At 34.6% G+C, this 14166-nt stretch overlaps 1 protein-coding gene across 1 annotated transcript; it reads right to left on the reverse strand.

Moving 5' to 3' along the window:
* Positions 1-2109: 2109 nt before the first annotated feature.
* LOC100784144 (GATA transcription factor 12) lies at positions 2110-4466 on the reverse strand. Its single transcript, XM_003550072.5, has 2 exons — positions 3879-4466; positions 2110-3279 (listed from the first exon to the last, which is right to left on the reverse strand). The coding sequence occupies exons 1-2, from the start codon at positions 4155-4157 to the stop codon at positions 2458-2460; spliced, it is 1101 nt and encodes a 366-aa protein (XP_003550120.1). The 5' UTR covers positions 4158-4466; the 3' UTR covers positions 2110-2457.
* Positions 4467-14166: the final 9700 nt, after the last annotated feature.

Here is a 14166-nt window from a genome sequence, read left to right on the forward strand (position 1 = left end):
TAAATCTTTATCTTATTTAATATATTATTTTATCTGTTATTTTAAAATAAAAGTTTAAAGTGAAAAAGAGAAAATCAAACCTAATATAATTAGGTTAGGATCACACAAATCAAATCTAATGCGAGCTGTGGGCAATCCGTGGACCCCATGGACCAAACCCGCAAAATCCGCGGGTTATGCGAGACGGGCCCAAAAATATGACATAATCATAGACCATTTAAAAAAATTGATCCGTAATCCGCACAGACCGCGGGCCCCGCGGACCAGTGCATGAACCTGAGTCCGTTTACCCACCCCTACTAGTATAAACAGGAATTTAATGACTTAACTAGACTTTTAATTGTTATTATTGAAAAGTATTGTTATTCATACAATAACTTCCTATTGTAAAACTAGAGTGTTTCTATAGGATCGATTATTATTCAATCGTAATGCATGAAGCGGCCACATATATAGGCAAATACTATTATGTTTGTATACTCTTTCATAATCATTTTAGTTATTGAAAAGTTTTTGATAAATGATATGATTGTTACTGGAGTTTAATTAATTAATTAATTAAAAATCATAAGAAAAAGTACTTTTAAGTATGTCTTATAAAAATAAACTAACTTATATATATATAATAGTTTGTAATTAGATAACACTATTTAAAAGAAATCTATAGACTGTTTTTTCTTACTATCTGAAGAAAATTTACATAAAAAATATAAAGAATAGTTAAATTATGATTTATGTTCTTTTAGTTTCATACTTTCTAAACTTATCCCCCAAACATATTTTTTGTATTACTTAATCGCCTTAAAAGTTAAGTTAAAGTAAAATAACACAACTACAGTTAAAATCGTGGTTAATAAGCATCAAATCGTAACTAAATTAAGTAAACATAGATGAATTTATTACTTTTCTCTTTAACGTTTAGGGGCATAGCGATATATAAAAAAAATGTTTAGAGAGATAAATTGAGAAAATAAAAAATTATAAAGAAATATAATTTACTAAAAAAAGTAATATATAGAAAGTATATAAAAGGAAATAAATTTTACAATTTTTTCATGTTTATTCTGAATTAGGTGGAATCATTGTGGTGTGTGTCTTTGACCGTTTGTAAAATCAACTTATGCGAATTTTACATGGTATCATTAAAGTCTTTGTGATATCTTCTACCCTTTTAGCTCATTCAATTCGTGTGCATATTTTGTGGTAAGATGAATTGCACCTACAAGATATTTATGACTTTTATGCTTTCCGTATAATACAAAGATGGCAGCTCAAATTCCTAGGTATATTTTAGAGTAAGATTTTGAATTGAAGGGGAATATATAAATATTAAATTTTTATGTTTAAATTAAGAGAGGTTTTTTTATTAAATTATGGACTTGTATATATAATACACCTTTTTCTCGTATCTTTTGAATTTTTAGTTTTTGTTTTTCAAATCATTTGATGTTTTAGAATTTTACAGTTTAATTAATATATTTTTTAAAAAAATATACCTTTATTTAATATCTACTATTAATGGTACAAGTATCAAATATCAACCTATGAAATAAGAATATTTTATTTCAAATATAATAATTTACAATTCTATTAAATGTTTCTTAATTTAAATGTAATAACTTTTTTTAAGAGAATATGTCCAATAACCTTAAACATCAAAAGATATAAAAATGGGTAATAATAAACAAAATATGCTATATTAAATATTGGTTAATTAGAGTATGTTGTTTTATTTTTTATTTTAAAAATTATTAAATTATGTGTGCGTGTTTGTTTGTGAAGATAAATTATTTTATTTTTTAAATTATGAGAGTTTTATAAAATAAACAGAAAGCAAGAAATTAATTAATTATAGGTTAGTATATTGTTTTATTTTTTATTTTAAAGTTATTATTAAATTAGATATGTGTGAGGGGATTACTTTTCCTTAAATAATTTTATATTAAAATACAATTTCTTTGCATGGCAAAACTTTGAAGAGTCCATGTAATTCAATCCAAGGAGTCGATCGAGCTCTCCATTTTCTTTTTCTTTAGTTCCTTTCTTCCTATAGTAACTGTAGAAACTTCTTTTTATCATTTAATTGTTGATCCGAATACAGTACAGAGATACAGTTAACATACTATTAAAATTGCAGTGTAAAATAATAAAAGCACTAAAAGTCAGAATAACATTGCAAAATATCAAACCATAAGAAGTAGGGGAAATTTTGAATTTTTGAGTAATTAATTAACCTCTCGATCGAGTCTACCAAAATATGGCCTAGACAAAAACGGCTTCAAGAAATAACCAGAGTCCCCATGAGACATGTCTACATAAACTCAAAAATTATGAATGAAAAAGAAAGAAAGAAACAAATAATGAACAAGAAGAACTCTCTAATGAACATATATAATAACTCCGCTACAAATTAAAATTACCCGAGGCTCCACCGCTGCTGTCCTACACTAGCACCTACTAGATAAGCTGCCTGAAATCGGGGCCCACGTATTGGTGGATCAAGTAATCGTCACCGTTGGATACATCAAACATCATGTTCTGGTGATGTTGATAGTGGTGATGGTTATGGTGGTGGTGTTGTAGAAACTGTTGTTGATGCTGGTGGTGGTGTTGCTGGGACCGCACCATTTCCTTCTGCCTTCGCAGCTCCAGCACCTTGCGGTGCGAGTTGGAGTGCTTAGTCAGAACAAATGTTGGGCTTGCCGCGGGCCTGTACTCGGGCACCAGCCGGCCCGACTTGTACCTCACGCCACAAGCGTTGCAGAGAGTCTTCGGGCCCATGGGCCCGGTCCGCCACTGCGGGGTCTTGTCCGTGGCGCAGTGCAAGCACCTGCGCCCGTCCCCACCACTGCCGTTTCCGTCACTGCTGCTACTGTCCTTCTTCCTCGGCCCGACCTTTGCCATTTTTTTCGCCGGAGTCGGACAGGGTTCGGCAGTGGCGGGAGATGGAACGACGACCTCGTTATCCGAGGACGACGACGTTGGGGACAGGACCAGGAGGCGCGATGCCCAGTTGCAAGGGGGCCCACGGGACCTCTTGCTGCGGGCCTTGGCTGGAACCGACACTTCCGAATTGAATATTGGGCTGTTTCTGGTGGGCTCTGGGGTGTGGGACCCGCTTCTAGTGGTGGTGGGCTCGTAGTGGAACTCGCGGGCCTCTGATACGTCGTTGTTTTGCGCATTCATGCCTGATATCAGCTGCATCTTATGCAAGTCCTCGCTCGAAAACGACTCCTCCACGAAATTCGAAAGCCATTCTAACTCCGCTATGTCATCATACTGCTTTTCAAATTTCAATCACAAAACCATTAGCTCTATATATATAAAAAAATTAATCTAATGAATATTACATAATGTAACATAATGTCTACATTTGTTATAAATTATATATGCATTAATTTCTTGCTGGTCCATTTCAAGTTCATGTTCTGTTAGCTATTGTTTTCATGTGCAGTAGTTATTAATTGCAGCTAGCATTTATTTGGTTAGTTATATATGGCCAACCAATAAATTTCAATGTTTAGAAAATTTGTAGTAATAATTTGAAGGAATTATTGTAAGAGAAGTAGTTTTTGTGGCGTGAAATGTGGATAATTCTGTTACGTTTCCTGAAATTCTTGACAGGATGAGAGAAGGACAAAACTCATTGTGATATTTGTTTACACGAGTTAGCTATTTTAACGGGAGAACAAACGAGGCTATATATGTTACTCATCGGATATGTTACGAGATACGAGATTGTGAAATGCATGAATGTATTGGTTTGATAATTGATTTTATGGAGGAATACTACTAACAACTAATGTTACAAATAATAATAATAATAATTTTACAACTGTATATTGTTATAATTAATTAATTAATATAATGTACTATACCGGAACGCAGAGGTCATCAGAAAAATGGCCATCGGAGAGATTCCGGCTACCAATATCAGGGACGGTATTGGGGTCGGAGCCAGAGAAGGAGGAGGAGTTGCAGCTGTGGACGGTGGTGGTGACGGTGGAAGAGTCAGTAGTGATGGAGTCAAAGGTGGCATCGGTGATGACAACGTCATCGTTGGAGAAGTCCAAGAGGTCCTCCACGATGAAGTGGTCGGAGTTGTTGTTGTCGAAGGTGAATTGTGGGAAAATTGGGGAAGAGCTGGGTGATTCCATGGCTAATTAAGAAGAAAAAAAAAGGGTTGATTTGTTTTGTTTTGTTTTTTTTCTATGTGTTGTATTGTTTGGAAGATAAAAAATTAGGGTTGTTCTTCTAGGTTAGGGGGGAGAATGGCGAATACGACGTCACAAGAGTGAAGAAAATTAGTCAGTGAGAAAGTATAGGGAGTTTGAGGGAAAAAAGTGAGAGAGGGTGTGGTTTTGAGTGGAGACTGGGAGAGAGAGAAAAGGAGAGAAGAGGGTTTATTTGCGCTTGAAGGGGACAAGCGACACCTAAATTAGAGGACTTTTCTTTTGTGCCTCGTTTTTTTCATTTTCTTTTTTAACCAAGGAGGAGAAAAAAGTCTCCTGCCGCAAAAATTAAAAGTGAAATAAATAAAAAAGCCTAAAATATTAAATTAAAGAGGCTTTAATTGAATTAAAAGAAACCAAAGGAATTTAAGTTTGAAGTTACTTTGATGCCCCTTTTATCCTTTGCCGGTTTTCTCCTCGTTTTAATATAAAAAATAAAAAATAAAAATCTTACAGTTATGCCCTAAGGTTAAGGCACACCAGCTAGAGCATTAACATTTTAAAGCTTAATTATATATGCAAGTAGGTTTTTGTTGTGCTAGAGAGAGACCTACAATTGTTATTGGAATAGTCTAAATTTTTCTTATTAATTCTTCTATTTTTTATTTAATGATTTGTTTATACCGTATTAATAAGAATGTTCATATGAAGATATTACATTAATTTTAAAATTATACCAGGCCAATGCTTTTCTTGAACAAAAGAAGCTAGTGGCATAATTAATTAGAGTTGACCTGGTAGTAAAAATTTTAGATAGTTATAGTTCAAGATAAAAAAAATGAATTTTGGGGCAGGAAATTAATTGTTCAGAGTTTAGAGTCGGTCCAGCGATTAAAAAAATTTAGATAATTAAGTCTTAAATTTAAATTTTGTTGAACATGTAGAATCTTAAGTTTGCTATTTTAAAAACATAAATTTTAAAATTTAGAGTATTTCCAAACTCATGGTACTACTGAGCAAGAATACAAGTTTGGTGTCACTGAAAACTAAAAAATTGAAGTGCGTAAAGCTTACATGCACTTCAATTATTTTAGCCATATACTCACGATACTTGCACCAACTATAGCGTAAGGTAGAAGCAACTTAGAACATCAATATGAGGGCACACTTGAAGGGGGAAAAAATAACCAAGTGCACGTGGTATGTGATGATGATCATGGGAGTTGTACAAACTATAGAAAATGAAATGATGAGGGAATGTACGCACGAAATGTAATCATTTTCTCGTTAATTGCTCAACACCTCAATGTATATAGCACACATCCAAGTACCAAAGCTTGGCTTAGAATATCAATTTGGTCACGAAAAAAGGTGCTAGGGTAAAAACGTCAAGCTCATTCCCGTTTCAAATTAAATACATTGTATACTATAGGCATAAATTTATCAAGGATAAAAAGGTGATTAATGTGTAATTGAATTCAATCCCTTAGGAAGCGATCAAACAGGTTTTCAGCGCGATTCCTTTGCTTTGTTTACTTTTTTTTTCCTTGGTTCCTCGGGAGTACGGCTATCTTTTTAATAATTATCACCAATGTTTTGATTTTGTTGGGTCTTTCTATAGAACTAATGCGATATTTTTAGTAAGTTAGTTTATTGTTAGAGGATTGTTATTGACGAAGATTTGAAACGAGTGGTTAGTCTAAATATTTAATATTAATTAAATAATTATATTTGGATAGGGATATAGCTAAGGGAGAAAGGGAAGAAGGGTGAGGACGTGACAAACGTGTGTGCCGGCCGTGTTCAAAGTTCCTTCTGATTCGGTTATCACTTTTCACCTTGCGTTGACAGCTCAGATTTATGAGCGAGTCAGCTGTTAAAATAATTTTGACTTATGGTTCACATTTTAAGGGCTCGTGTGTAAAACAAAAGCTACCACATGTAAGACAATATACACGTTATATAGAAAGACCATAACCACTTTAATAGAACAAAAGGCACAATAAGAGGTTATTAAAAAACTAAAAAAGAAAGAAAAATAATAATATTACTCGTACGCATATCATTTTACATTGGTGCAATTAACTATTATTTGATTGTTTATGATCTAATTTTACTTTATATACATCTACATTTTAATTAAATTGCAAGTGATATTAATATATATATATATATATATATATATATATATATATATATATATATATATATATATATATATATATATATGATACAATTACACTAGTGTCTATTATATTAATTAATAATGAACTCAAATCATTTAAATAAGATCGTAAGCTTGATCAAGTCCTAAATAGAAAATAAAATTTGATTCGTCTAAAATAAGAAAATACACTTTAAAGAATAATTAAGATGCAAAAATACTTTGATTGTTTCTTTGAATAGGCAAAATTGTTATTAATAGGGACCACGAAAGAGCGTACACTACTAGAAAAATGGCTTTTTGCGACGACTATTAAGTGCTTTTAACAACGGTTGTAAACCGTTGTTATATATAACGTCGTTGAAATGCAACTGCTTTTTACGATGGTTATTATAATAACCGTCTTTAAAAGTTAGAACAATTTAAAGACGGTTATTAAATAATAACCGTCTTTGAATGCAGTGTCTGATTCGACATTCAAAAACGGTTATTATGTAATAACCGTCTTTGAATGCAGTGTCTGGTTCGAACTTCAAAATAGGTTATTACATAATAATCGTCTTTGATTGTTACATCTGGTTCAACATTCAAAGACGATTATTATGTAATAACCGTCTTTGAATGCAGTGTCTGGTTCGAACTTCAAAGTCGGTTATTACATGATAACCGTCTTTGAATGTTACATCTAGGTCGACATTCAAAGATGGTTATTACAAAATAACCGTCTTTGATTATTACATATGGTTCAACATTCAAAGACAGTTATTACATAATAATCGTCTTTGAATGTTACATCTGGTCGACATTCAAAGACGGTTATTACATAATAACCGTCTTTGATTATTACATCTGGTTCCACATTCAAAGTCGGTTAGTACATAATAACCGTCTTTGAATGTTACATCTCGGTTGGCATTCAAAGACGATTATTACATAATAACCGTCTTTGATTGTTACATCTAGGTACTGAAGTAACAAGATGTCCTGTTGACCTCCAGAGTCATATTTTGTAAGCTGAGTAATCCAGTGAGCCTGGCTGGGTACATCAATAACAAGAGATGTCATAAACCTAGCCAACAGAGCAGTGAAGTCACAGTTTGAACCTTGATGAATGTCAGCATTGCCAATTTTTGGGAAAAGTGATGCAAAATCAACAGAAGTGGCATGAGGGAAATCTTGTCACCATATAGTGTTAGTCACACTGTTCCACTACATAACCATGAAAATTGATCAACAGTTTTGCCATGTTAATGACATACAAACATTGAATCATATAATAGTTGTAAACCTACTATAAGCATGACTTAAGGTACCTATAGAAATGCTAATTTACATAAATATAACCTGATGATACAAATGTTGCTATTATAGGCTTCAAAGTTTATATTAGGGACACTAAGGCAATTGTAGTTGATGTCTTACAGATAACCATTTTACAAGTATAATGCTAAGAGTTACAATGTTTTTATACTGAACTGAAGTATCATATAAGTTAACTTAATCGAGTGAAGTGGCCTCCAAAACTGAATGTTAATAACTAGAAGTTTGGTTCATAGAACACCTGCTTTTCCACCAAATTAGCCGATGTAATAACAATTTGAATACTATCTTTTCTTTGCAAAATAATCAACTTTGGATGATGGCAAGCAATCCCCTGTCTCTTGCAGTTATTACCAAATGCTATTATGGTTTCAGGGAATTGAGGACACCTAATATCCAACAAGAAAGTACATTCACAAATAGGAAAAATAAAGTAGCGTATTGTGGCATGCAATTGTAACTGGTAGATGAAGGCACCTTGCAATATGTCAAGAAAGAGCATTGTGGAAGGAGCCACAACATGAGACAATAATAGCCTGGAACAAGTGTCCATGAGTAAAAAGATTCATAGAAAAAACAACTGAACTGATTCTCATAAAAATTAAAAAGAACAATCAAAATAGAATAGCAACAAAGGACAGATGCTTGTGCTCAAATAAAGAAAAATAACTTTCAGGTTGTAAAATTGAATGGTAAATTACTAACATTATGAACAGACAACAAAAGTAGAAAAATATATAAATAAATATAAACTGTTAAACCTCCTACATCATATAAAACAGAAAAGAGGATGATATAAAAAATTTGGTGAATCACTGATTTTGGAGTCGTTTGCCTAGGGCCAGCTATTCTGCCTACAAAGCAAAAGCCTCAACAAGGAAAAATTAAACTCATTCATAAATAAATAAAAAATGTAAAATTACCATGCTGTGTCGGGATCCTTTGGCTCACAGAAGGGTCTATTCTTGGAAGAGTTGTGTAGTTGTCCTCCCCATCATTCACTCTAAATCTGATAGAGGCAAAGAAATCTCATTGCCAATAAGAAGCATTGCTTCTTTACAGTTATAAAAGAATAAGTATGTACAGGAGTTAGAAATTTGTGAATTTTATGTTTGTTGTCTTATTAAAAAAAAGAATAAGCGGTATAGCAAAAATGTAATTATTGAAAACCTAAGGGTCTTCCCTTGCTTGATATCATTCCATCTGCCATTAATGACAAGAAATTAAAAGAAGAAGTTCTATTCTCTCAGTCCAACAATTTTGTAGAGACAACAAAACACAAAGTTTCATAAATATATTTCCAAATAAATACAAGCCAATATAGTGACATTTGTCTCAGTAATGTTCACAATAACCAAAAAATTTCCTATGTCAACTAAGACTTTGTACATTGATTGCTTTGAACTTTAAGAAAATATGTTGCCCATTTCTGGCGAATCGTTGTAATTGTTTCGTTGTCTAACGTCGTTCCATCAAGAAACCACTACAAAATATGAAGAATACTAAGGGTGTATTTAATGAAGATGTAAAATGAATGAAAATACTACTAAAATAGTAATTTGAAGATGTTAAACCAAACATACCATGCTTCAATCATTCTTTAAACCCCCACTGACGATGTTCCACATCCAATGCATCACGTAGTAGCCACACTCATACCCTCTGCTTTGAACATGGCTCTACATTCAATATAAATAATAATTTGATCTAACAATTGTATTGAGGTTATCATTTGAAGATCAATACTGGAAAATAATGATTAATTGCATCACTAACCTTGACTTCAATCCACTTAGGAGTTGCTGGATTATTTGTACCATCCGCAGTTGTGTTTGCTGACTTCATTGCACTGCTTATAATAATAGCATGATCAACATCTATGCGACGATAACAAATGGTTGACACAAAATATTACACTGCATGATATGAGGGACAATACAAAACTTTACTTGTTAATTGCAGTTTTGATATGAGTATCAGGCTTCTTACGTAACGAACAAAACCATGCAACAACATTGGTCGCAGGACACAATACTACCAGTTGCCAATGGCCCCTACAAGAAACAATTATTAGGTACGTAGAACTTCAACATTATTTATAACCATTTGAATTAATAGTACTTACTGATTTAAGTAAGCTTCTAGGTACACCTCTCGTTGCGATTCCTTGAGCCATGCTTGTAAGTAATGCTCACATTCAGCACGTCGATCCTTTGCATTGTGTATCGATTGTGGCTCAAGGAATCCATACACGGAAGCATGACCCAAAGTTGAGCTCCATTCATCCAAAAACTTGCTTTGATAAAATATACATAAAAATTGATACTGATGCATAGCATACAAAATACTACTTATCAATGAATCATATTAAATTTACTTACATCCATAACTGTAGTATAGATATGTTCAAACATTTGTATCCAGCTACTATTTCATTTACATTAGAGAATGTCAAGAAGAATGAAGCATCAACATTTGAAAGCCCAAATTTGCTGTCATCCCACTTCAACTCAACAGGTGTGTCGTACATGAAATATAGGCTCTTAATCAGTTGACGCAACAGATCATGGTCAAAATCATTCGTCCCCCTTTCATTTGTTTCAGGAAGTTTCTTTGGACTAGTATCGGACTCCTAAATGTGTAATGAAAACAACAATTTACATAATGTCACAAACTAACATATATTCATGTAAACATGTGATGCAGCAATTATAATAACACCAAATTTACCTCATGTGACACTTTTTTCACAAGATTTGTTAGCCATGCAATGAATGTTTGAAGAGCCTACCTGACATATTGAATCTCTGATGTCGGGAAGGGCACTTCGGCGTCACCTTCTATAACTTTATCAACACTCACCCTTACAACATCATCAGCATAAGTGACATTGTGAATGGCATATCCCCCCTCACATATTTTCCCCAAGGCCACCAACACTGTAGTATGTTGTCGTTGCACGTATAACCCCATAGTGGGTTTTAAGCTCACATTTTTGTCGCCTGATGGGTCAACATCAACAGTTTCTACATTACTTCCTTTAGTGCTAAGACGTGCAGCCAATGCCTGTAAATCCACCTCAATAAGGGGAGAGTATTGTGATCCCATCTGACTCAACTGAATAAAGATCTGACTGGACAACTCCTTCTTAAATTCCTACAGACTCCTCTTGTGTTGTTCTTCATATTCATTCCTTACTTGTTCCTTTACGTTTCCAATAATTTCAACCCACTGTTGCTGCATTAGTGTTGCTGAGGAACTACTCAACGTACATGTTGCCCTACCATAAAATTGAGTAAGGGTCATACCAGATCTCGCTGCACGAACTCAACCTGGATGTTCCAGTTTCCAATGGCCGTATCCAAGATGTCATCCCGACCATGGGGGAACAAAACTACCTTGTGTCGTCTGCTCTTCTAACGAGTCCTAAAACAAGCACAACATATTGAAAGAGTTAATGAGGTAGTAATTATAAGGCAAACAAAAATTAGTTCCAAATTGACTATAATCATGCTGCAACTCACAATTCTATTCGAAATTTCTTTTGCTGCCTTTGATGTCATCTGGCCATATCGTTTGGTTCTAGCCATTTTCCACTTCACGTGCCTTTTAATGGGAGATGGCGACTCCTCCAAATCAAACAATGGATTCTCAGTCAAAAGTGTCTGCTGTTGTCTTTGCTTTGTTTTCTCATTTAACAATTTTTTCTCAAGCAAGTCATAACCCCCACGAGACAGTACGTGGGGGCAGTCATTGTATTTTTGACTCTCCTTTGCCTTTTTCCGAATTTCCTGTCATTGACAATATATTATTTGCATTTATTTAATTGTTAAAAATGTACATTTCTAAAGAAATTTAAACTAAATTGAACAAACATGTTACCTGCCAATCCGGGGTCTTGCGACTTGCAACAAATTCGTCCCAAGTTTGTTTATCCATACCATATTTTACTGAAGGATTTTCTTCCTGTCCGGCTTGTGTGTCAGCATAGACAAATTTAGTGGTTAGTGAAGACTTAAATTGCCTCCATCTAGTGCCCACCGTGGACATTACTTTTTTCTTGGCCTTTTCAGCTTCTGGGATATCAAATTTAGCCTGCATTACATATTCATCATGTCAATTTTAGTGCATGTAAACATTTTTTTGAAAATAAACTCAATGTTTCAATACATAAAACTGTTAACGTGACTTACCAAAATGTCCCCCCATACCATGTCCTTAAGATTTTCTGGCACATTTTTCCAATTGCTGTGGACAATGGGGATCTTTTCTCGAGCTACAACCCCTAAAAAACTATGGAACGTTTGCTTCTCTGGGCCTGATGCTCTTCCAGTTGCAGGATCCACATTAACTATTGGTCTAGGCTGATCTAAACTTGTTAAAGTCAGCCTTCTAAGACGTGTTCTTTGTGGTGTCTTTGATGTGCCATCATTTTCTTCTATTTTCTAAACCCTTTTTGCACCATTTTAATTATTGATTGGTCTTAATTGTCAATTAATTAGGCAGTTTTATTATTTGGGCTCATTTAGCTAATTTGATGTTTTTAATCTAATTTCAGGAATTAATGAAACATTGGGCTTAATCCGGATTTTAGTTGTGGACTTGAAGAGGGCAAATAAAGCAGCGCTTACCTTAGTTAATTTCTAATTAGGAAATTTTGCAATTTTATTTTATGTTGTTCAGTGTTTATTTCGTTTTGGGCCAGAGTATTGTAATAGGGCCCAGTGACTTTGAGTGACTCTTTTTAAATAGCTGCCTTGGGATTCGTGTAAGGCATTCTATTCTGCTATTTTCATTATTCAGAGCTTTGGTTTTAGGTTTTCACGTTTTTCTGTTCCCTTGTTACAATTTTCGTTCTTAATGCAAATTTCCGTTTTCTACTTCTAATTACGAGTTCATTCGTGCTTCTTCTTCTACTTTCATTTACGTTTCTGTTCATTTACGTTTCTGTTTCATGTTTCATTTGCGTTTTCTATTTGAATCCATGGAAGGCTAGATTTTCTGGTGTTGTTTCCTTTTGATGACGAAGCCCAACTCTTTTTGAGGTTTCGCTTGTAATGTGGGTTCCTGGCAGTTTTCCCTTCACCAGTTATCCCAATTTCGTGAATATTAATTAGTGCACGCTTCGTGTTCGATTAATTGCCTCTGAGCCTAACTTGCGTTCATGCTTAATGGACGAAGGGCTAACTGGTGTATGTGGTGCCTAATCACGTATTGAAAACCCTAAGTTGATTTTCGCTTAGTAAATTGAAACAGGGTTGGATTAAGTGGTTGACTGTTAGGGACGAATTTTCCATAATCCAGGATAAGAGAATGGCTTCTGAATCAGAGGAAACAACCCGTTTTTAATATTAGTATTTTCGTATTCCAGTTTACTTGTTCTGCTCTTTAATTACCCAACAACCAAACCCCCCCAATCGTTACTGTTACTGCAAGTATATTATGAACATTTGGTCTGTCACTGCTCGTTGGGAAACGACCTATGATCACTTCCTAGTTGTCATACCCTAATTTCGTCCGGGGACCTTTGCTCGATGACGTGCGACCATTCTTTGGTCCTCGTGAGGTGCTTGGCACCCATCATTAGGCAATTTGTGAAATTCCAGGACATGCCGTGTTAGTGCTTAGCTCTACTGAGTTTTAAAAGATTGGCTAAGATTTTGTTAAAACATAAGCACTTAGACAATGAAGGAAAGCTGGAGTTGCTGCACATGATGTCCAACGTTATGTCAAGGAATCAGATTGGGCTCCACAATGCACAAGGCAAGATAAAAGGTCAAATGAAGAATTGAAGCTGCAGGATCCACGATGTCGGATACAATGTCCAGGACATCCTGCCCGAAAATGCTGGACACATAAATCTGTTATATCTTTAACAGATTATTGTGCAGTTAGCAACAGATTAGATGATCTATCTTTTGGAACGAATTAAAAGATAATTAAAGTTCGAATTACAAACTTGAATAGTTCGTTCAGGGATTAGAGATTAAAGATAAAAACTAAAAGATCAAACTTTATCCTTTAGATCTTTAAGTGCAGATTTTTCAGGAGAATGATAGATCTCATCCAGCGCAAGTTGTTGCAGCCCAGATACGCACACTGCTATATAAACATGAAGGCTGCACGAGTTTTCTACCAAGTGCGAGATTGAAAAGTTATTTTGTGAGTTTTGGGACTTGAGTGTTTTGTGAGCCACCTTGATGGTACCCTAACATCAAGTGTTGGACCTGAGTGTGTAGAGTTGATCTCTATTGTTCAGAGAGCAATCTTTGGTGTGTATTTGATTTATTTGTAAACACGGGAGAGTGTTTGAGAGGGAGTGAGAGGGGTTCTCATATCTAAGAGTGGCTCTTAGGTAGAGATTGCACGGGTAGTGGTTAGGTGAGAAGGTTGTAAACAGTGGCTGTTAGATCTTCGAACTAACACTATTTTAGTGGATTTCCTCCCTGGCTTGGTAGCCCCCAGATGTAGGTGACGTTGCACCGAACTGGGTTAACAATTCTCTTGTGT

The sequence above is a fragment of the Glycine max genome, chromosome 17, assembly GCF_000004515.6.
Source record: "Glycine max cultivar Williams 82 chromosome 17, Glycine_max_v4.0, whole genome shotgun sequence".
Taxonomy (NCBI): domain Eukaryota; kingdom Viridiplantae; phylum Streptophyta; class Magnoliopsida; order Fabales; family Fabaceae; genus Glycine; species Glycine max.

What these genes read in the sequence shown, in the direction of transcription:
- LOC100784144 (XM_003550072.5), bottom strand. Translation starts at nt 4,157, where the DNA reads ATGGAATCACCCAGCTCTTCCCCAATTTTCCCACAATTCACCTTCGAC. An exon ending in CTGATGACCTCTGCGTTCCG is followed by an intron (nt 3,280 to 3,878) that starts GTATAGTACATT and finishes TTTGAAAAGCAG; the next exon opens with TATGATGACATAGCGGAGTT.